The following is a 23,675-nucleotide window of genomic DNA, read 5'->3' as shown; positions in this document are numbered from 1 at the left end:
TTTCTTCTGCAAGTGAACGTTGGCCACCTGCAGTGTTAAAACCGAAGTGCAAAAGAAGATAATAATGTATTAGAAAAAATGACTATTTGTGCCTAACTTACTAAATGGAAGGTAAAAGAAAGTACATGAAATCTGTCCCAGGGGGTATTTTCACTTATCCATGACTGTAGCTGGTCTTGGGGGCTCTCGGTTATTTAGTGACTCAAGTTTGGAGCGGAACGCTTGGCTAACTTTAAAGTTTCTTCCGTGTTCTTTGAGACACGACAGGCCAATGATTGTCATCCCTCAGCCGGGATGATCCTTCAAAGACTTTAGTGAATACACCGAGTTCCTCAGATTAACCCTTGGCTCACCTTTTGTGAATGAATGAAGTGTTAAGAGGCATCAGATATTATGCCAGCAACGCCCCATAATTCACATCGTCACTAGAGAGCTGTAAATACAAACAGTCAGGTTCTATCCTTCTCCATCATTCCCAGCCGAGCCTGGGAGGTCACAGACGCCCGGTGAAAACCTTGTCATACTTACCGCAAAGACCCATTGATGTGGGTTTACTGGTGGCGTTGGACTCAATGATCATCAGACCAGTACTGTGGAACCATTGAATTTTAACATTTGTCGGAGTATCGATTAAATACATATTTCCTGTATCCACAATCTTGTATCCGTACTTTCTAATCATTGGCCAGGCATATCTGGAGTTGACGGCTACCTGAAACAAATAAATACTTTACTGAAATGGAACTTTATAAGTTAAAAAAATTTAAATGAAAGAAATTCTAGCTTTTTAATAGGATTAGCAGAATGTTTTTTACTATTTCTTATATTGAAAAAAAACACCAACGGTAAAAAGGAAAACACATCAAAATTAAAAAATTTATGTTTTTATATAGAAAACACATATAATGTCTTTTTTACTGTTCTATAACTCTATTACATAACGATTTCCATGCTTATTTCCTATAAAAAACAGAATCAGAAATGTATTTTAGATAAAAACTGAATCTCGCACCGAAAACCTTTATCACATTTGTTTGGTTTGTTAGTTATGTGTATATTTGTCATCTGCCAAAGACATAGCTATAGACTTACATGCAAATTCCCTTCCGTTTTCCCATGATCCCTCGGCGCAGGGTCCGTCAGCCCAAGCAGGAAGTTGTAAGCCACTTCCTGTTCTCTCACTGCATCAGTCCATCCAGGAAGTTGTAAGCCACTTCCTGTTCTCTCCCTGCATCAGCCCAAGCAGGAAGTCGTAAGCCACTTCCTGTTCGCTCCCTGCATCAGCCCAAGCAGGAAGTTGTAAGCCACTTCCTGTTCTCTCCCTGCGTCAGCCCAAGCAGGAAGTTGTAAGCAACTTCCTGTTCTCTCCCTGCAGATGGCGCATGAGCCTCTAGCACTAGAGATTGTTTTCAGCCGCGCAGGTCCCTCTGTAACGCTATTATCAGAAATATCTCAGGGCGACGGGGAGATTTATACCCTGTGACGGGGCAGCAAGATGGTGGCTCCCTTATAGTACAGAACAGGAAGTAGCGGAGGGGATTTTTTTTAATAAATGATATTAAATAAATAAATGATACTAATATTTTGTATATAGATGTTAGAATTGGGATCGGGGATAATGTTCTCATTTAGAACCCTACACATAACGTGGAATTCTAAGAAGGGCGTTTCAAGACTGAGTATCTAGGAATGCATTCATTATTGTCTGAGCGGTAAATTCCTTCCAACACCCGTTCCTAAAAATTTGCCAACTCGTTGAGTCTGCACGTGTCTTAATGTAAAAACAATCAAGACTTTATTCTCAGCTGCATTAAATACTGGCATGAAACGCCGCATTATATTTCCACCAGAAATAAAAAGCTAAATTTAAAAAATACTTAAAAAAAAACTGCTAATGAAATGAAATTCACTTACTTTTCTGTTTAAACGGTCGATGATAATTTGGTTGGACAAGTGAGTTAGTTCTAGCACCGACAGACATAAGGTGACTTCGTCTCTGTTGGCCTGTATGCGAGACATGACGAGAATACAAAGGGTTAATATTTATCATGCGCAAATATTTGAAATCGGCATTGGATAATCGTAGAACTTTTGTGGATTTATTTGCCAAATGCGTCATCTTATATTATTAATGTTGTTAATGACTTCTTATAATTGAACAGATAGGTTGATATCTTAAGTTTTAAGGCCGTTAGGAAATAGTCAATAATTTTAAGGTATTAACCACTAAATAAATATCCTCCGGTCTCTGTCTTCAAATAAGATGTCTCTGATTTCACCATGGACTCAATGAGCTTAAGCAAACAAAACCATATAATATTAACATTATAGACCAGCGTTATTACCGATATAGCATAGATTTTTGTTTTTGAATATTTAAGGGCTTTATACCATATAAATAAAATATGAATAAAAGAAAAATAAAGAAAATTCTTACTCGATTTGTTGGTTTGCATTTGGAGACATGAGCTGTTATAGATTCATCTTCAGTCAAGCTGAATATATAAGAAGCTTCCTTATACAAAGCCAGGTAGCGACCATCAAATGTAACAAAACTCAGGTCCGAGAAGATTGAGCATCGACCTTGAAGAGTAATAACCAAATTGTTACGAAATGCATAAAAAATATTTGAACATTTTTTTAAATTGTATTTTTTGAATTTGTTTTTATAACGGAATGCAACATTTAATACATTTATTTTGATAATAATGCATCTAATTTCAAGTTATATTCACAGCTATGCAATTAAACTAAAACTAAAACTTTAGTGCTTTAAAAAAAAATAATTATCTGTTGAAAGATGTGGCAACTTTGACCTTATAGATTTTCAATGTGAAATATAATATTAAAAACGAACATTTGTGAAATGTCAGGTGGTTTACTAACAAATAACAAAAACGTAACCCTATAAACTATCTAAGAAAGGTAAATTGGTCAATTACTTACAAGCACATTCCCATTTTGGACAACACTTGTCCCCGTTTATTGGAATGGCAAACCCCAATAGTCCGCAGCTCGGCTGGGTCGCGTTGTATGGACAATGCTGCGATTTGTTGACCTGTATCAATTGTCCATCCACGCAGATGTGTTTAATGCAATCGTTTTCTGTATAAGGCTTAAAAAAAAAACAGAGAAAAAAAGTTTAGCCTTAATTTCGGAGACTAACACAATCCAAAGGAATCAAACCAAAAACATTTATAGTGTCCTCGGTCTACAACACCCTGTAAGAAAAAATGACCTACTCTGGCCTTACAAAACATTATTACTGAAATTAACAAAACTGTAATTAAAAAGGGTAAAATTAATATATCATTAATATATAAAAATATATATAATATATATTATATTAATTATATATTAATATAATATATGATATAATATTAATATATTAATATATATATTATATATATATATATTAATATATTAATATTAATATTATACTAATTCATTTCGAATAATTAGTATAATATTAATTATAATAGTCATATATGAATTATCCTATTACTCTAAAGTACAATGGTTAAAATATTCTATTTTTCTGTGTGTTCATCCTAATTAAATAAACGCTAATGGTGTTTTTTGGACCTACCACACAAGCTTGGCTCGTGGCTGTTTCTCTAGATGGTATCACGATGGAGACAGAAATCCCTTCAGAGACCCCTTCTGTTTTTGTTTGGTCTCCGGAATAAGCAGAGAGAGTTTCCTGTAGTGTTTTTGATGCAGTGGAGAAAAATTCTGTAATTGATGGCACAACCGTTAAATTTTTTTGCATCGGGGTAGTTAAGTCCGAGGATGGGGTCGCCGATGATGTTTCTAGTTTTTGACCGGTTGGAGCAATAGTTTGAATGCTGCCGGTCAGATAACTTATATGTGGACTTTCGGTGGAAGAAATATAGGTCGTTTTCATGGGTTTAGTAAGATACTTTGTGCCCGTGGCATTGGTAACATGTGATGTTTGGAGTGGGGTCTCTGTTGAAGTGAGTCCTTCTGTCCCTTCGTGACCCGTGGAATAATTTGTAGACCTTGCTGGGGGAGTGAGAGCTTTTTCAATCGTACTTTTATCGTATATTTTGGATACGTGAGCTAATCCATGGGTCACACTAGGTGATGTCCTAACAGATGTATAACCAGTTTGTGGAGTTAAATAAACAGGCAAAGTTGCAACTTGGGTTGTTACAAATGGAGGACTATGCATTGTGGTTGAGAGAGACATCGTCTTAGGTGAACGTGAAACAGTATCCCTTGTTATTGTTATCGGTGGTGTCGATGTCTCTTTGGTGACTAGCCCAGCAGACGTTGATTCTGCGGGTGTTGGCTGATAAGTGGCTAATGTTTCAGATACACCCTTAGATTGAGTGCTTGGTTGAGAAGGTAATTGACTCGCTGTTTTATAGATTTCAGTTGATGACAAGTCTTTCAATCCAGTTGGGTGCTTTGCTGACACAAACAACGTTTCTGCTTTTGCCGTAGATGGAGGATGTGTTCTTATGCTTTCGGAAGGTTCTGCTTTTTCTGTCGCGGAAGTAGAAATTGTGCCAGAGGGCAAAGACATCGATGTGAAGTGTCCAGCTGGTGTAGACACGTTCGAAACAGACACTAAGCTTGTAATATGCGTTATATTAACTGCTCCGGTTAGCAAAACCTTTCCTTCTGTGGTCAGGTGTGTTGTGAACCGGGCTGTTGTAGGGTACGGAACAGCTGGATAAGATGTAGATAATGAGGTAGTAAAAGGTGGATATGGTCCTTGAGTAGTGGACTGCGTGGCTCTGATGATATCTGGTAATGGACTTTTGGAGGTCGGCTTGTACATTGATACAGTTGTTTTAATAGTTGGAAACATGATAGTTGTTGAGAGAAGAACTGTTGTTACATTTTTAGTGGAGAGGGTCGTTGATGGCTTCGTAGATAACGGCTGTGAAACGGCCTCATGGGATATAGTTTGGGCAGGAGAAGAAAATGTGTGAAGGCCAGAAAATTCAGTGGGAAACAACGTCCTATCTGTATATGGGATGGATTTTAATGAACCTGTGATGTTGCTTAATTTTTTAATTGTAGACGTACTCTCAGTGGTTGCTTTTTCTGTTTCTTCGACGTATCTTATTCTGCTTGTTGAAGTCTTGGTGGCATTAAGTATGTATGGAGACGTCGCAGTGATTTCAGGAGATTTATACTCTGTTGTGGATGTTTTCGTCGTTGACGTTTTGTTTGTTGGCTGAGAAAACGCATGTAACGTAGTCCCCGTATAATTCAATGTGTCTACTCGTGTCGTAAAGTTGGATGTGTGAGATGTGGCCTCCCTTTCTGTAGTGCGTTGATCAGGCTTAGTGGTTATATGTAGCTCTTCTTCTGTCAAAACAGACAATTTGGTGGTCATATTACTCATTACCTCAGGCAGCACGTGCATTGTAGTTGTTGCTTTTGATGACTCTATCTTTGGTTCCATTGTTAACAATGGAAGAGGAGACATCAAAGATGGAACCCTTGTGATAGTTTCTGTGGGGAATATATGCGGAACACTTGTTGTCCTCTTTGTGGTAATTGTTTGAGGTGCCCGTGTGATACTTTCTGTGGTGGACATTTGAGGAACAATTGTGATACTTTTCGTAGTGGATGTTTGAAGAACACTTGTGATACTTGCTGTGGTGGACTTTGGAGGTATCATTGTGACCATTTCTGTGGTGGAGGTTGGAGGCATCCTTGAGATAATTTCTATGGTGGATGTCAGCGGAACCCTTGTGATACTTTCTATGCTAGTTGTTTGTGGAGCCCTTGTGATACTTTCTGTGGTGGAGATTGGAGGTATCCTTGTGATACTCTCTATACTTGATGTTTGAGGAACCTTTGTGACACTTTCTATGCTAGATGTTTGAGGAACCCTTGTGATACTTTCTATACTTGATGTTTGAGGAACCCTTGTGATACTTTCTATGCTAGATGTTTGAGGAACCCTTGTGATACTTTCTATGCTGGATGTTTGGGGAACCCTTGTGATACTTTCTATGCTAGATGTTTGAGGAACCCTTGTGATACTTTCTATGCTGGATGTTTGGGGAACCCTTGTGATACTTTCTATGCTTGATGTTTGAGGAACCCTTGTGATACTTTCTATGCTGGATGTTTGGGGAACCCTTGTGATCCTTTCTGTAGTTGATGTTTTAACAGTTGCAGTCTCATGTGAGGATGGGTGGACAGGATACAAAGTAAATGTTGGGTGTGTTGTAGAGATGTTTGTAGTTATTTTGGGTTCCATTTCAGTAGTAAGGAATGTCTGCGCTAAAGCAGGTTTACTCGTCACTGTTGGTACCGTAGCATTGTGCAGGATAGTTACTTCTGGTAATAGTGTTATAGTCTCTGTGATATTGCTTTGCTGAGTTGCATTAATGGATATTTGCTCCACTTTGGTTGTTAACATTTTTGTAGGAACCAGAGTAGTCTTCTCCTCTTTTAAGGACACAAGCTCTGTAGTAAATAAAGATGTTGGTTTTACTGTTTTAATCACACTTGGGAATTCTGTAGACTCTGTTACCAAGGACGGAGCTGATAAACCCTTTCTTGTAGACATTTCAGTAGCTGCCATTTGCTTTGTGGATGGGCTAGAGAAAGGGGTAAAAGGAACAGCCATGGTGCTGTGTGGCAAAGTCTGTGAAACCCCCTCTGTCTGCAGAAACCTTGTTGGTTTTTTGCTTATTTCTCCCATTGAAACCACTCCCTTTACCGTACTTTCTGTGTACGAGAAAGCAAGGCTGGTAGCCGATGTTGTGTAAGACGTTCTTGGAAGTTCTGTGGTTACTGCAGCTAAAACTGTTGGCGTACTCAGTCCTTCTTTGGGTAAAAAGGTGGTAGAAGTTGTGCTTCTACTGGTGAGAATTGTAGTAATTAATGGAGAAATCAACGGTGTTGTAAAATTGGGTAAAATTGTAACCGGAGCTCTTTCCCCCAAAGTAGTGGTTTTTAATGTTGGCACAGAAACCTCCACTGCCGTGGTTACATCCTCTCTTTCGGTAGTTGCGGTGGGTATTTTGGGTTTTGACGAGGTGATCCTGTCAGATGTCAGTAATTGTGAGGTCTCCTTGGTTATAGTTACTGGCATAAGAGTCATTTTTGACATCTCAGCTGTAGTTAGGGGTGTTTGGGGGGATGTAAATGTATCGGTATCAGCCTTCACTTCAGTAACTCTTGCTGAGTATGGTGCAGTGGTTGAACCTTCCAGATAAGCTTGGCTGCTGGTCAAGATTCCACTTGTGGCTCCCGAACTCAACATTTCAGCAGATGTAGAATGAGTTGCTTGGGACCATGTGGTTTCATGTTTCTGCGGTGTCATCTTTATTACTTTTGTTAGAGGAGAAGACATGGAAGCATTTGCCAGCATATCCGTATGGGGCGCAACTCCTGTTACAAGCCCAAGGGGCCCTGTGGTGCTAAAGCTCCATTTGGACACCTTAGGTATGGTGATCTCTGGTTTACTTGTGGATACTGATGTCGAAGACAAGCTGGAATATGAGGTCATATTAAATGTTGTAGATACTGTATGGTGGCCTGTAGGAGCTGGGGTAGATAGTGAAGCTGATATATAAAACGCAGGTTCAATACCTACAGTTAAATAAGACAAAAATTCAATTATAAATCAATATTATTATTTCAGGCATTAGCTTTTAACAAAAGCCAAAGCGAGATATCTTCTCCTAGCTCAAAATGCTGAAATTATAGATTTATATCACGCCTCTGTAACTGTACAAATCATCAATAAATATTGCATTGATGCCTCATAAGGCAAACAAAAGTGTTTTTTTTTGAAAATCAACAATTATTTTCAAATTTTTGAACTTCCTGCTGTACCTTACAGACCCATCTTCCCCAAGATATTGAAAAATAAATCCAATCCTCAAATTTTTCCATTTTCAGAAAATGTTTGTATTTTCTAAAAATACAAATAGAATCCCATGTTTATGGAATTTCATCCATGTCTATGGGGACATTTAGATATGTCTATGTAAAGAGATGCCATTTTGATTGCTACACCATTATTGGAAACTTTTATGTTCCATAAAGCGTATGTCCTGCTTAAATTTATTGAGGCTACTTACAATCTTCTAGGTAGACGCATTTCCTCGTAACTTCATCCAGAACCATGTGGGGCGGACATGACGGGAAACAACCTTCCACTCTTTGAAAACATACAAAGTCATTACAAAAATTTCATACAGAAATGGGAAAGCTTTTTGATTCTTTACCAAAATGGCCTTCAGACCAACATAAAAAATGTCTAATGAAACTATATGACTCCTGATTCCCCACTTTTAGGCAAGTGTCCACCATTACTTTTGAATTATATAAACGTTGAAGAACCCTCTTGACTTATGAAGATACCCCATTGGGTCCACGTGCCACACACACACACCGAGAAACACCTTCATACTATACGACCACCATGGCCAACACAGTTAATAGTCAAAATATAGAACTCAACTCGATATGCCCAGGGGAAAATGTCCCTATGCCCACCAAGGCCGCCACGTCTTTTTGCACATGGGGAAGAATCCACCTTATGGATCCAACTAGGAGCAGGTGTATAGTATTGCGTAATGCACTTTTGGGGCAGGGTTGCCGGTTGAAATATAGTTCTGCATCTATAAGCCGTTACTAAAGCTAATTACAGATTGTTAACATTAGTCCTCGTTGTGCTAAAACTTCTGGAAGATATGATTTACGAACTTGTTTTTGATTTAGTAAAATGTTATTGAAGAAGGCTGCCTAATAGCCGTGTCTGCTGTCATTCCATACCAGTCATCACAAATCAAAGATCCTGGCAGGCAAAATCCTTTCTGGAAGCCAAAGTTTGCTCCGTACAATCACATTTTCAGCAAACGCGCAGTGAGGAATGACTACCCACCAACAAATGGCCGCATTATAATTTATTATTTTGAACAAAATGTTGCCGGATTAAAACTGAAGCCTGCCACCTGCGAGAAATCATATTATTAATGGATGTGCCAAAAAACGCATAGCATTGCATGTAACGCAATACCCCAGCGGACTGCTTAGGCATAACTTACTTATGTTTAATGCTATGAAAGGTATTTAGCAAAGTCAGTGTCATTGTAAAAATACAAACCGGCCATTCTGCTTTTACTGAATATATATATATATTTTTTTATTATTATTATTATTATTTATTTATTTTTAAATGTCCGCGATATTAAAAAAAAATCTGAAATTAGATTTGAAAAATGTCCTTGGATTTCATTTACATTTTTGGACAGTTTGAAGATAAATCTCTACTTCTAATACTTTCATAGTTTTAGTTACTGACAGTAAAAAAAAACATTTCAATTGAATTGAATAAATTAAATATTATTTTTGTTCATTTTTTTAATTAACCTGTTGTAACCTGTTTTGTTATGGGATTTGGGTAAGAAGTAGTACATCTTGACAGTTGTGGTCAAATTTTTTATTTTCAGCAGTAAAATTAACTATAATTAACTATAATCAAATTAGGTATGTAGTATGCTCTATATGGTTACCCACACATTTAATTAGTTTTAATTAGATTTAGTAAAATGAGCTATTAAAACAGGCAAATACCAGACCATGGAGATTTTTGTAACTGGTCATGTTATTCAATTAGTTCAATTGTAAAAAAAAATAAAGAAAATCCCAATACTTTTGTATCCAATAGAAAAGATTGTTACTTACTTTGGGATATCTTTACAGTATTGGCCCTCGGGGTCTCTGCATGTCCTGAAACAGGCAGTGGAACATGCGTCGTATTTCCACTCGCAAGTGGAACGAGGAGATTTTAGCTTGGAATCTGGAAAATAATTAATTTTACATTTTGTGCACATTTCTTTATAAAAATCTATTTAGACCACAGTGAAAAAATATACAGTACGTCATAAAGGGAAGCAATATTTGAAGAAACCATTCTTTTAATTTTATTTACGCACGTGACATCTTGTTAAGCAAACCATGTTGGTTTCAAATAGCGCTGTTACCTATTAGTGGCTTTATTGGTAAATAGGAATCTACATTTCCATCAAACATGGCATCTGTACTGTAATTATTGTTAAACATATTAACTCTTACAAGTGTAAAATTAAAAATATGAGAATGAATTTGGTAAATTTGATCCACATACATGTTATCATTTATTTTTCCCCCAGTTCTTGTGGAAAAACATTAAATGAATTATAATAATAATAATAATAATAATAATAATAATAATAATATACAACAAAGCAGCGATATTATGTTTCACAAGAAAACCAAAAGCTCAAATCAACCTCACAGTATACTGCCACCTAGTGTTACAGTTAGTGTATGTCATGCTCTGCAGAATTAATAATAATAATAATAATAATAATAATAATAATTCAGTAAATGCAACCTTCCTTTTTTTGATTAGCACCAACAATGCCGGCAGACTAAGACAAACGGAAACATTAGGTACAGAGGGAATGGGATTAATTTTCAGTTGGTTTAAAAAGTAATTAGCAGACAATGGATTTATGTTACAAATAAAGTTTAAGGTGTGACCTTTACCAAATTACGCACAGGAACTTACATTCCTTTTTATAGAAAATATTTTTTTATACATTTGAAGAAATATCTGTTTCACTTTCTAAATGATTTCTTCTCATTTCATTACTGTTATTTTTTTATTAAACAGCAGTAACAATAATATTTGTACACGGGAATACTTTGCACTGTATTGTAAAAGCAAAAATAGGACAATTTTTAACTTTTTTTTTTTTGCGTGCAACCGAGATGTCAGGTTTAATTTTGAGTGGTGATGTCATGAACCACTAGCAGCTATTTATGTTACCATCTCTTATACATTTCCAAACACAAGTGCCGTTTAAACAAACATTATTGTAAATGTATTCTTATGAGGGGGGGGGGACACTAAAAGCTCAAATCTAGACACCTGAAAAGGGGCATCTGAGACATCAGAGGAACTCCAGCTTTAAAAGATGGATAGTTCTGGGGTGCTGTATTTGCTAATTTAGGTTTCTTCCTTACCATCGTGTATTATTAATGTTTTTATTACTATTTGTCATAGGAATCCCTGTGTCACACAGGACTAATCTGGGGCTTCCAAATGACCTTTCACTAAAACAGACGTGAATATTCCAGTGGTTTAAAACCAGTTCATCTGGGTCACCGAATATGACTGCAGTGAGTAATGACATTTTTATCCTCCTAACTCATCTAAAGATGATGGGGAGACTTTACTGTTATCTACAAACATTGCATAAGGCGGTGGAAATAACACCCTACTGAAACCTAGACACCTAGAACCTGCCGGCAGAGCAGACCTTCAGAAATGTCCTCTTGTGTTTTATAGGTCTGCTTTGGGATTTTATTTAACAATTCTAATTCTAGCTTTAAATGGTCACTAAAACCATACAAGTCCAGAGCTTACAATCTATTCCCCTGACACCCTCGACCTGCATCCTGAAAGAATCCACCTTTCGAGATCTCTGGCCGACAAATTCTCCATGTGACCCTCGCTTCAGTCTAACAATCTTCAAGCAGCCCCTCTCCTTCTGTCCCATTCCCCCTCATTAGATTGTAAGCTCACAAGAGCAGGGCCCTATTCTCCTTCTGTATTAGTGTCTTTATGTGTGTTTATGTTATAGTTACTTTTAAAGTCCCCTTTTGTCATATCGCTACGGAATCTACTGGAGCTCTAGAAACAGAATATAATGTAAAGTTATTTTTTGGTCCAGATCTTTCTCCGTTCTTGATTCTAAGGTTTTCAGATATAAAAGATTTATGGACACACTGGTTCAAAAGTTTGGGGACACTTAGAAGTTTGTTTTTGAAAGAAAAGCACATTTTGTCCATTAAAATAACATGAAATGGATCAGAAATCCAGCGCAGACGGGGTTAATGTTGTAAATGACTATTGTAGGTGGAAACGTCTGATATCTTCATAGGCATACAGAGGCCCTTTATCACTCCCACCACTCCTGTGTTCCAACGGCCCTTTATCACTCCCATCACTCCTGTGTACTAATGGCCCTTTATCACTCCCATCACTCCTGTGTACCAATGGCCCTTTATCACTCCCCTCACTCCTGTGTTCCAATGGCTCTTTATCACTCCCATCACTCCTGTGTTCCAATGGCCCTTTATCACTCCCATCACTCCTGTGTACCAATGGCCCTTTATCACTCCCATCGTTCCTGTGTTCCAATGGCCCTTTATCACTCCCATCACTCCTGTGTTCCAATGGCCCTTTATCACTCCCATCACTCCTGTGCTCCAATGCCCCTTTATCACTCCCATCACTCCTGTGTACCAATGGCCCTTTATCACTCCCCTCACTCCTGTGTTCCAATGGCTCTTTATCACTCCCATCACTCCCGTGTTCCAATGGCCTTTTATCACTCCCATCACTCCTGTGTACCAATGGCCCTTTATCACTCCCATCACTCCTGTGTAGCAATGGCCCTTTATCACTCCCATCACTCCTGTGTTCCAATGGCCCTTTATCACTCCCATCACTCCTGTGTTCCAATGGCACGTTGTGTTCGCTGATCCAAGTTTAAGTTTAAAAGGCTAATTTCCTCAGTGCTCAGTGACCCTAAACCTTTGAACGGTAGTGTGTATATATTTTATAATTATTAATGGATACTTTTGTAACGGTATCACATCTTCAAAAACCATCTGGAAGAAACAGTAAAGTTATCATCAAATTATAGACAAAACATCCAAATAATGAAAAAGCGATTTATGGAGCCACCAAACCGACCCTACTGCTCTTAAATATAAAATGCATACAAAGCGATGGAGTGATGCTCCTTGAAAGACGATCAGAATATACACTCAACCCTTCAAAACACCAAAGCCTTTCATATTTAATTGGATTTTTTTCTATAAAATGAAAGGATTTTGTGTTATACACAAACAGGTGTGATAATTCACGCTCGCACAATCTTTTTTTTTTGTTTTTTTTTTAAACTTTCACTCCAGATCTTAGTTTATCAGAGATGTTTTTGGAACCTTTTGGTGACCCGACATATGTATCTGTTCTTTAACAATCATCACGTGAAGCGTTCCTGTCGTCTACTTGAAGTTGATTTGGAGGATTTTTTGGGGGGCGTTTCACCTGCTGTTGTAGATGTTTTTAAAACAAAAACAAATCTGAAGAACTTTGATCTGTAGTTTTTTTTGCTTAGAAATAACTCTATTATTAGCAAAATATGTAAAAAGGACTAATGACAAAAACTTTTAAGTAAGGACTTTTTTTAAATACAGATACGAGAGACGACAGATAAGGGCAGGAGATTAAACAAAATACCCACGGGGAGACGGTCAAGCCTTGGACTTTTGCCCCGGCTAGAGGGCCATTTTCAGTGGACACTCCCTGATCGATAATTCAGCACAAAAACTGTCTCTATTCAGTGTACATGTGATGGCATTAAATGATCACCATTGGTTTTTTTGTAAAAAAAAAAAAAATATATTATTTTTATTATTTATTTTATTAAATCCTAAAAAAAACAATTTTAGGGATACATTTCTTCCTTATTAGCAAAATACATTGTATCTTTCCTGCTTCTATGTATCGTGCATTAAAAATATCTCTAGATTTTGCATTGGGGCTTTTAGGGCTGTAGAACCAAGCAAACATTCTGAGCTCCTAGAAAAGAGGGGGCATCAAGGGGGGGGGGGGAAGGGGGCATCAATGGGGGGGGCATCAGTTGGAGGAAAGAGGGACATCGGGGGAGAAAAGAGGGACATCGGGGGAGGAAAGAGGGGGCATCAGGCAGAAGAAAGAGGGGGCATCAGGGGGAGGAAAGAAGGGTAGAGGGATTTGGGGTCCTAATATAAATGGACATATGGGAGGTATGCATTATCACCCCGTCCCTGTTCTCAGCCCCCTTACCAAGTGGAATTATTGTTATTGATTGATATAGTGCCATCATGCTCAGTAGCGCTGTACAATGAGGACAAGTCTATGACATGAGATTGGTTTAGAAGGATCACACCGTCATTACCACCCTCTCTGTAACCTGTATGTCATTAAGACAGTATTCATCACGTCGTTGCGCATGCCACGGGCTGTTTAGTTTTTTTTAAATGTGCGTCATGGGCTACGAAGCTGATGACATTAGCGAGACCTTTCCGGGGGGTTCTATTATTCTGTTCCCCCACTTCTGGAATCAAGCTCTAGCTTTTCTGATCTAACATACTCAGCATTTCCAACAGTCAGCAAGAAACCCAATCTGCCTTTGCTCCTACACTCTGCAGCCGGTGTAACTTTTCCATTAACTTAAATAAATACCGGGGGGTATTTTTAGAGCCTGTAATTGCCCTGCAGAAGAGTTCTGATACCCTCCAAAAGCAGGTTTGAGAAACATTCGATGCCCGGGGCTTATAAAACTCTGTAACGCGATCCTTAACTGAGTGATTAATGAAACGTCTCTCAATTATTTGGCCCAATTCTACTTATTTTTGTTGTTGTTTACCGACAAAGACAATATTTGTGTTAACTATTAAGTGGTAGAATACATAGGAACGCGCAATGCATGTTTATTGTTATTTATTGTCATATAGCGCCATCATATTCCGCAGCGCCGTACAATGTTTATACCGCGACAAGGCAGGGATATGGAAAACAATATTAAAAGCCCGGCCGCTCACAATTGTTTAGTTTGTAGAGCAACAGATCCGAGCTTTAAATACCCTGTTAACACACGGAGTTACAATTTAGTTAAAGCCCGTGATTACAGAACTTAGCCAGGAGACGTCAGGAATTTGGCAATGACAAAATCTGTCATTTTTGGGGAGATTGGAGTGTGCCACGTAACAGCTGCGTCAGTCTGGACCTCACGAAACAGCCCCAGATTCACAATGGGGGCTGTTAACACGTCCCCCGACCGATCGGATGGCGGGACAGCTGGGGCTTCTTATCATGCGTCAGGACAATATGCCAATGTTTGGCTCATTTTAAGACACCGTGTTAGTTTATCAACTTATTCAATAAGTACATTTAAAAAAAAAAATAATTTAGATTTAAAAAACATTTCTAGATGATTCCATGGATTTGTTTTTGGAATTATAAGTGTTTCATTTTTATAGGAAAGTTCTTTTCACTCGGAAGATCCAAATGGGTTCTGGTGTTGGATACTGCCTACTGGAACGTATGGAGTTAGAGGAAGTGACATGCAAAGTTGTATTAGCCAATGAGAGATTTAATCAATATTACGCTGAGTTCTCATTAGCCAATGAGAGATTCAATCAATATTACGCTGAGTTCTCATTAGCCAATGAGAGATTTAATCCATATTATGCTGAGTTCTCATTAGCCAATGAGAGAGTTAATCAATATTATGCTGAGTTCTCATTAGCCAATGAGAGAGTTAATCAATATTATGCTGAGTTCTCATTAGCCAATGAGAGACTTAATCGATATTATGCTGAGTTCTCATTGGCTACAAGGGAAGCGGCTTGAAAAGTTTTGCAATTCTGTACATTATATGAGTTATAGCTATAGAATAAGGTGCATTATATATATATATATCGGGGAGCAGTAACGAGCCAGTTACAAAGTATCCTTGTCATTTAAGACAAACATTGAGCTGTGATAATTTTTTATAAAAATAACCGAGGCAAGTTACCGCCATCTACACTCGGCATAGCAAAGCATTGATCTCACGCTACAGAAATACATTATGTGAAAAGGTTCCGAACGTCGTCAGGAAGGCGTTCCCAGACATTCCGGGAAACGAGCTGCAATTAGAGCGATCTGTGTCCTACCGCCATATATTGTCAACTTATACATTAATTGGCACATTACTAGAAAATCTGATATTTAATGCTCATTATTTTACTAGTCGGTTTTTTTACTAGTAAGTTGAGACACTTAAATATTACCAGAAGTCTGTAAATAGAGTTTTCATCTAAAATATTATTATACAGAGGCACATAACATACCTGAGATTTTAAGGAAAACATACTGATTTTTCTTATTCCTTATTAATACATTTTAATTAAAATTTTTAATTTCTAGGTTTGTTTATATATATATAAATATATATAAATATTTGTGTAAGTATATATATATATATATATATATATATATATATATATATATAAATAAAAACCCGTTATATTAGGATCCTGTTAACCTTAGTGGTTCAGACTTGACTGTTGGGTCACATGACTGAGAAGGCATTGGCTTTTGGCAATTCTGTTGCCATGGTAACATGCGATCCTCTCGAGACTTCTTATTTTTATTCTATGTCATTACAAAACAATTATATTTAAGCTCCTTACTAATATCATATACTCATTATATAATAAAAAAAATTTTCAATAGCATGAGACAAGGAAATAAAACTAAAAAAAACCCAGATTTTTAGAATAATCAAACTTTCACCTGTTAATCTGAAGAGCGTGGAAAGCCGGAACGCGGCAGAATGATGGTATTTCGTCAAAAAGATATATGAAGCGGAAATGCGCAGAAAGTATCCCGGTTTAGCAAAGCATTCGAAGGAGTTATAGCCGGAAATCCACGCATTTTTGTGCATGATAAATGTCGAGCGATTCTGGAAATCTCCGTCTTTTTGCCACTTAGATATTAAAAAAGTACCATTTCTGGCTAAATGCAGGAAGAAGTTGGGACGATCGGCCAGCTCAATGGATACCAGATTTCTGTCTGGGAAATAGAGTCATACGTCAAGAAACGGTTCATTCAGAGAGATCAACATTTACTGAAAGTGTTGTCGGACCCTAAAGACCTCAGCTGATAAAACGCATTACTTAGTGAATAATCGCCACACTACCCTTCAATGTGAATAAACCTATTAAGTGCTAAATGTATCAATGCAAAGGTTTTTCAGTCTTTCTGGAATAAAAATGTCCCTATAGACTAGAATATTGAATAATTAATCAATATATCCATTCTGCTAAAGCCACAAAACATAATTTTGTGTTGTTCAAAGCTACAACCATGATTGTCTCCCAAGCCTAAGATAAATCCTTCATACTGTCCCATAATTAGGGATAAAAATTACTTTTTAAAATAATTTTTGGCATTTTTAAGGAAGATAATTTTTAGCGCACCAAACTAAGATACCTATTTATCAATTTATCATATATTTATTCTTGACACATAAAAGTATGGCCAGGATCTATGTCTCATAAGTGCTCGCGCTCTATTGATTATATTTTTTTTCATCCAAAAAACCCCCGTGATTTTGGTCATTCTAAACTATGTGCGGCTGCGTATGATGTTTCAATGAACTTGTTAAGTAAAATACTTAAGTTTTTGGGGAAGTTTGGGGTGCATTCTGACGCCACCGAGGCACTCTAACGGTTAAGTGTTCTCGGCAGGTTTATTTTGGGCCTGCGACCTTACCATGTGCTTTGGGTTTGTACAGGCCCGGCGTTAGCATGAAGCTGGCGGTTTCTTCCGGGATTAGATAGTCTCTCCTCATTGGGAAAACATTGCCGTCGGGAATCCTGGCTGCCAACACTAAACTCTTGTCCAAGTAGCTGACCAGCTTGTATGGCCCCTTCCCTAAAACTGGGCAAAAAAAACCCCAACAAGTTCACCATATGGGGAGTCATCCTTCGAATTACAAAATTACAGAGTTTGTAAAATAAGAAAACATACATTTTTAACATGAACAGTCCACCGGTTTGTCAATCATTTCTCATCCTGTGACATCCGGTCTACAGACTCTCACCCTGCCTTCTTTACATCTACATGCCCTCCAAATCCACTTTCCACTAGGCAATGTCTTATAGTGCCTAGCAGAACCATATGCTGCCTTCTTGCCCCTATGCAGGGCCTTGTGCTGACCCGTTCCACCCCAATAGACCCCTGTGCCCCTTGGCCTTTGATTTCAGTCAATACCCCTCCGATAAGCCTTGCGCTTTCAGTGCCACCCTTTAATATACAGGCAATTAGCCTTATAAATTCTCATTAAATTCTCATTAATCAATTACCATTATCTCCATTTTTTTTAAATATCCACAATGAAGCTTTATTAATATTTTTACACATATAATATGTTTCACCTTTAGTCTACGCGGAATAAAATTCTTATTAAATAGTGTCCCTCGCATAGAATATTACAGATAAAGCTTACCGGTGAACCAAACCTATCTTAAGCTCACATGGGCAGACATTATTAGTAGACATATTCAAACTACAAAGATTTGCGTTCTGTTTTGTGAATCTCTACTGCCCTCAAGAGACGGATTTCAGAAATATAATTTTGTTATTAGCACATGTTTTTAGGCAATTTTTTACATGTATTATTTCTAAAACCTAATATTAATCATAAAAAAAACAATTTTTTTAAATAATTTAGCAATTTTAAAAGTAGCACAATTTTTTTTTAATAATCCCAATATTTATCATTATTTTTAGGTTAGTTTTGACACGGTTGCTCCAATTCTGATGAACAATATTTTACCTCTATCCCAAGTTTTTTTTTTTCTTTTTTTTTTTTCCTACTTTTTTAAGTATTATAGCCATGACCTTGTTAGGAAACCTGACGGAGAGAACAGCTAGCAGTTCTTTGGCGCTTTTTATCCAACTGAAACTTTACAATGATACAATCTGTTTTTATTTATTTATTCATTTAGATATTTTTAATGGGATATTTTTTCCAGTAATATTGCGTTTACCTGTGTAAATAAGTGTATTTATTAAAATTGTCGATTTTTATAAAATTACAAAATGTAAAAAATTAAATATAAGAAAAATAGTAAAATTTTCCTTTTTTGGAGAGTATTTATTTTTTTAAAAACTCCAGCTATAGATGAAGACTTACCTTTGTTAAAGTATTCACAGTCATATGCTAAAATAAAAAAAAATAAAAAAAGATAAGTCACAAATTAGTAAGACATTTAATACAATCATAATGAACAAATGAAAAACAAAAAACATTTAATTTTCTTCTCGTTGCTTTTCAGCGCTCGTTGCTTATAACTAAAGTATCTTTAGGTGTCATAACTTTCTACCGTCCTATTATTATCATTAAAAATATATTTATCTTGCTTATATTAACTTTAATAAACACAAAATATAATATCTCGTTTCAGAGACCAGTGGTTCTCGTTGACCTCAAGACCAATAAAGCCAGCGGGATTGGAATTTCCCGAATGAACCTTTAGAACCAATCGAATTCTGTAGCTCTGAGCGGTAACATTTGTATCATTCTAGAAGAATGTGAAACATATTAGAATGTATCCAGAATGAGTAGCCTGGCAGCCAGAGGCTAACTCACTGGTTGGATCTTCACAATACGTGACGGCTCTTAGGTAATAGGTTAAGGGTTACTCACGGCAGACCCTCGGAGACCTCCAGTCTACGGTGATTCCATGCTGACAGCATTGATGTGCATAAGCTGACACACTGGTGCAAAAACATTCACAGTCTCCACCTCGATTGCAACCACACGTGTCCGACAGGCAGTTTGCGTAAAACCAGGTGACGTCCACCTAGGGTACAATTAATATATTAATGGAAATTGAGGCTTGCCTTACTCTTATTATCTAGATCAGAGATCCTAAATCAGCATAAGAAATCCAGAAAAAAAGCCAGAAAAATGTAATTAGTCTGTATCAATCAATTCAAAGAAGGTCATTCATATTCTAGAAAACATTTCGACTAAAATGGAATGTGGCGTGTTAATGGGGAGTCTATGGAAATGTTTTAACCTTGTCTTATTAGCCTTAAAAACAGATCCAGAATTTATAAAAAGATTATGTGCCTATTTATTTTTTTCACATATTTTAAGAAGACTGAAAATATATTTGTGTTTTTAGATTATTGTGTCTGCCTGATGAATTTAACAATAAAATAAAAATGCAGCATTATTAGTTTTTGTTTTATATAGCACCATCATATTCCGTAGCGCTGTACAATGGGTAAACAGGACATAACAGGTACTATATAACATAATTTGACTTACAAAAACAACAGGTAAGGAGGGCCCTGCTCAAATGAATGCCCAAAACCTTTCCAGAAATAATTACTTATTTTTTTTAGGGAATGCTTAGCTGTCATGTGACACAAAAAACATGTATCGATTGGTTGTTGCTACTGCAAATGTTTTTTACAATGTTTCAAGTGCAACGGCACAGATACCTGCAATACCCCCAACTCACCACTGGATGACAGTCTTCAAACACATCACTCAGTAGAATTCCACACTCTTTCTTGGCAAAAGGCTCCCTGAATGGGTTGGTAAGGCAGGGGTTCCTAATATCTGAGCTGTCAGCACACTGAACGAGAGAGAGTTAAGACTGTGATACAAAGATTGACTCATTGTCTGCCAAGAATTCAATACATTCAAAAAATAAACTAAACGTGAGCGACTCCCAACGACAACATACAGCCTTCCTAACAACAATTTGTAGGTCTACAGATTAAATTAAAAGTAAAACCCCCAAAAATTTACCATTTACCAAAAATTAAGATTGCATCAGATTCAGTCATAAGTAAACAATGATGAACCCGGCAGGACGTCGCTAATTTGTACAGCTGCCCAGTTTCACACTTTCCATGTTCATTGTAGGTCGTACTCATCTGTGTTGTTGTTTAGAATGTTATTATTATTATTATTATTATTATCCTTTATTTATATAGCGCCAACAGTTTACGCAGCGCTTAATACAGTACATAAATTCAAGGGATATGACAAGACAAGAATTGATAGACTAAGACAAACCGATACATTTGGTGGAGAGAGCCCTGCTCGCAAGTTTACAATCTAGAGGGAAATGGGGTGACAAACATAAGGCATAGAGAAAGGGTGAGAGGTATTGTGGGGGTCGTATCGATGACAAGGAAGTTCTAGCAGCTAAGATGGTATGCTTCTCTGAAGAAGTGGGTTTTTAGATGTTTCTTGAAAGTTGGGAGGGAGGGAGAATGCTGAAGGTTCCTTGGGAGAAGATTCCAGAGATATGGGGCAGCTCGAGTGAAATCTTGTAGACGGGAAAAGGAAGAGGTGATGAGTGAGGAGGAGAGCCTTAGCCCATGGGAGGAACGTAGGGATCGAGTAGGAGAGTATTTGCTAATGAGGTCAGAAATGTACGGAGGAGCAGTATTATGGATGGCCTTATATGTCAGTACCAGGATCTTAAATTTAATTCTAAAGGTAATTGGGAGCCAGTGGAGGGTTTCACAGAGGGGGGAAGCAGAAGAGGAGCGACGTGCAAGGAAGATGAGCCTAGCAGCGGCATTTAGGATAGACTGTAAAGGAGAGAGTCGAGATGTCCAAAATATTTAAGTTTTATGTTTTTATAGGGCTAGGACCACCTCTACTAATCAAGGAGCTCTCAGGGATCTTCATGGCAGGGAAGGCACTCAGGAATCTATAGGGTTAGAGGTCTACAGAAAGCTGCAGCCTTCAGCTGAATTAAACAAGTCAGTTCCTCCTTTGTGCTGAGTTTGGAACTCAGCAGAGTTCTCACTTAACGCACTAAACTCGAGAAACAGTCCTTACAGCTGAGTTTTGCCAATTACTTATGTATTTACTGTAAGCAGTACAACCCCAACAAGGTCTCAGAGATCCCAGAACCTTATATTTATTATCTATTATATTTATTATGAATGTATTTACCTCCACGGCTGTCCAGCTGTTCCCAAATTCCTGAACATTTGTTAAATCGAAATTATCCGGAGTCCTCATTTCATTTACGGTTTTCAGGTCAAAATTTCCACAAAGTCCACTTAATTCACCCTGTAAAAAGAAATACATTTCTATATTCCGTGGTAGAATTCAGATACTGTATAGGTTAATAGTATGCTGTTTAAATATTTAGCCAATATGGCAGTGTAAAAAATATTGACTTTGTCCACAAAAGTTATAAAAAGGAAAACAAAAACATCAAATAATAAAACCCTTTAACAATTTCTAGCAATACGAATATCAATCAAGTATGTAAAATTATGGTACAAAATACAACTATTTAAATATACATTGAATATATGTAAAATATTTGCATTTTCTCAATAATATTTACATCAGAACTATCTAAAACCTGTTACTGCATTATATGGAATATTATACACTTTTTTGACCACAAAGTAACCAAAAAGCACCTGCCAGAAAACTGGTTTGAGGGTAATAAGGGTAAAAAAAAGAGGATTTTGTTAAAATGTTTTAACCCTTTCAGTTACTTACCTGCCACTGGGGTCCCACTTGTACGTGGATTGTAGTTCTCTGATCCCACAACAATGTAATAAACTCCGACGGAAAGTGGACGAACGTAAAGATGCCGGCCTGCCATACGTGCAGCGACTGCCTTTTATCTACGATGCTGGAAGGACTCTGTAGGACACAATACAGAGGTCACAGGGATCAATACCTATACATATAGTCAGCGTATAGACTCAGCACCAAGTGCTATGAACGCTGTCCTAACCCACAGCAAATACTCAGACATACCGGATTCCCCGTTTCATCATCAAATATAATCAAGGACTGTCCCACTCTGATCGATATTGTCTTCCGGCAGATTATTCCACCGTAACAATTCACGTTTTCTGCTGTGATGGAAAAACTGGTTGGTAACAGTCCCTGCGAGGAAACGTAAAACAGTTAAAAAAAGTCCAGGAAATAAAAAAAATCAAGTCTACTTACTTAACTATATAGCATTATCTATACACAGAGATACTAAAAATAATTAAGGTCAAAATGCCAAGACAAATTTATGTTCCGGAGCCCCTAGGAACAAAGACTCATGAAGTTACCCCCACCCTAAAAGAACATCAGATGGATACAGATAATAAATGGGTGAAGCGTGGCCAACACCGGTGGAACGTTGCCAAAAGTTGATAGTCGTATAGTCTAGATGTCCCATTAGGCGCACCAAGAAGCTACCCAGAGCCCAATCTGGGCTGGGCCCAAGGGACCGAGATTCAAGTAGTACCATGAATAATTGGGAAAAGATGTCCACAAACCAAATGTGACCATCACAGGAACTTCAGCAAGAAGAATGGAGGTGGATCCATCCTTGAGAACATTATGGTAGCGCTCTTACCTTGGCTAGATGGATTTTACAGGTTCCCACAAAATCGTAAGCCAACCCATCAAAGGTCCTGTAGTGTCGATCTCCGTAGGTCGTGCACATGGACGGACACGGATGGAAAGTGCACTGGAACGACCCACGTTGGCAAACGCTGAATTAAATAGATGCACAGATAATTTGTTACTGTTCCAAACATGTATCAAAATGTATCAAACTAAACTGTCCCGCATAGTAATTAATAGACTTGTGCATTCGTCTTCGGGCGAACATGAAAACGAACACGAAGAGTGCGTTTTCGTGTTCGTTCCGAAGACATGAAGAAGAGAAGACAGTGCCGGTAAAACGTAGGCGAAGACGAAGACTCACACACGAAGAATCTTCGCCTTCGTCTACTATTCTCCCCGGTCCCTTCCCCATCTAACTTACCTTATCTTCACAGCATCGCGGGATTTCCGCTCCCGTTAACCCCTGCGATGCTGCGTTGGATAACGGGAGCAGAAATCCGTAGGGTAAAGGGCTGTGCAAGCGACCAATAGGCTCACTCGCACGGCCCCTTACCACTAGTTGCTAGGCAGAAAAAAAAAAATAACCTGGGACCCTGCTGCAACAGTTAAAAGTCCGTGCCAGCGACCAACAAAGTCGCCGGTACGGACATTTAACTGACACAGCAG

General features: G+C 37.7%; 1 protein-coding gene across 1 annotated transcript in view; it reads right to left on the bottom strand.

Annotated features, from left to right (window-relative positions):
• LOC149275703 (otogelin-like) overlaps positions 1-23,675 on the bottom strand; it is a 63,119-nt gene that overhangs the window by 16,139 nt on the left and 23,305 nt on the right. Inside the window, exons 25-40 of the mRNA XM_089504406.1 lie at positions 23,017-23,155; positions 22,422-22,553; positions 22,158-22,304; positions 21,594-21,713; positions 20,137-20,253; positions 19,311-19,467; positions 18,798-18,824; positions 17,372-17,539; positions 16,391-16,669; positions 9,694-9,808; positions 8,085-8,164; positions 3,590-7,590; positions 2,947-3,115; positions 2,438-2,583; positions 1,911-2,004; positions 529-708 (exon numbers count right to left, since the gene is read on the bottom strand). Of these exons, the coding sequence (XP_089360532.1) occupies positions 529-708; positions 1,911-2,004; positions 2,438-2,583; positions 2,947-3,115; positions 3,590-7,590; positions 8,085-8,164; positions 9,694-9,808; positions 16,391-16,669; positions 17,372-17,539; positions 18,798-18,824; positions 19,311-19,467; positions 20,137-20,253; positions 21,594-21,713; positions 22,158-22,304; positions 22,422-22,553; positions 23,017-23,155 (6,071 nt within the window). The remainder of the gene's footprint in view (positions 1-528; positions 709-1,910; positions 2,005-2,437; positions 2,584-2,946; positions 3,116-3,589; positions 7,591-8,084; positions 8,165-9,693; positions 9,809-16,390; positions 16,670-17,371; positions 17,540-18,797; positions 18,825-19,310; positions 19,468-20,136; positions 20,254-21,593; positions 21,714-22,157; positions 22,305-22,421; positions 22,554-23,016; positions 23,156-23,675) is intronic.

Source organism: Sceloporus occidentalis, unplaced genomic scaffold (assembly GCF_023333645.1).
Source record: "Sceloporus occidentalis isolate IW3139 unplaced genomic scaffold, rSceOcc1.0.p SCAF_270, whole genome shotgun sequence".
In the NCBI taxonomy this organism is placed as follows: Eukaryota; Metazoa; Chordata; class Lepidosauria; order Squamata; family Phrynosomatidae; genus Sceloporus; species Sceloporus occidentalis.
Note: the sequence above shows the minus strand (reverse complement) of the source record. Positions and strands in the feature narration are given on the sequence as shown.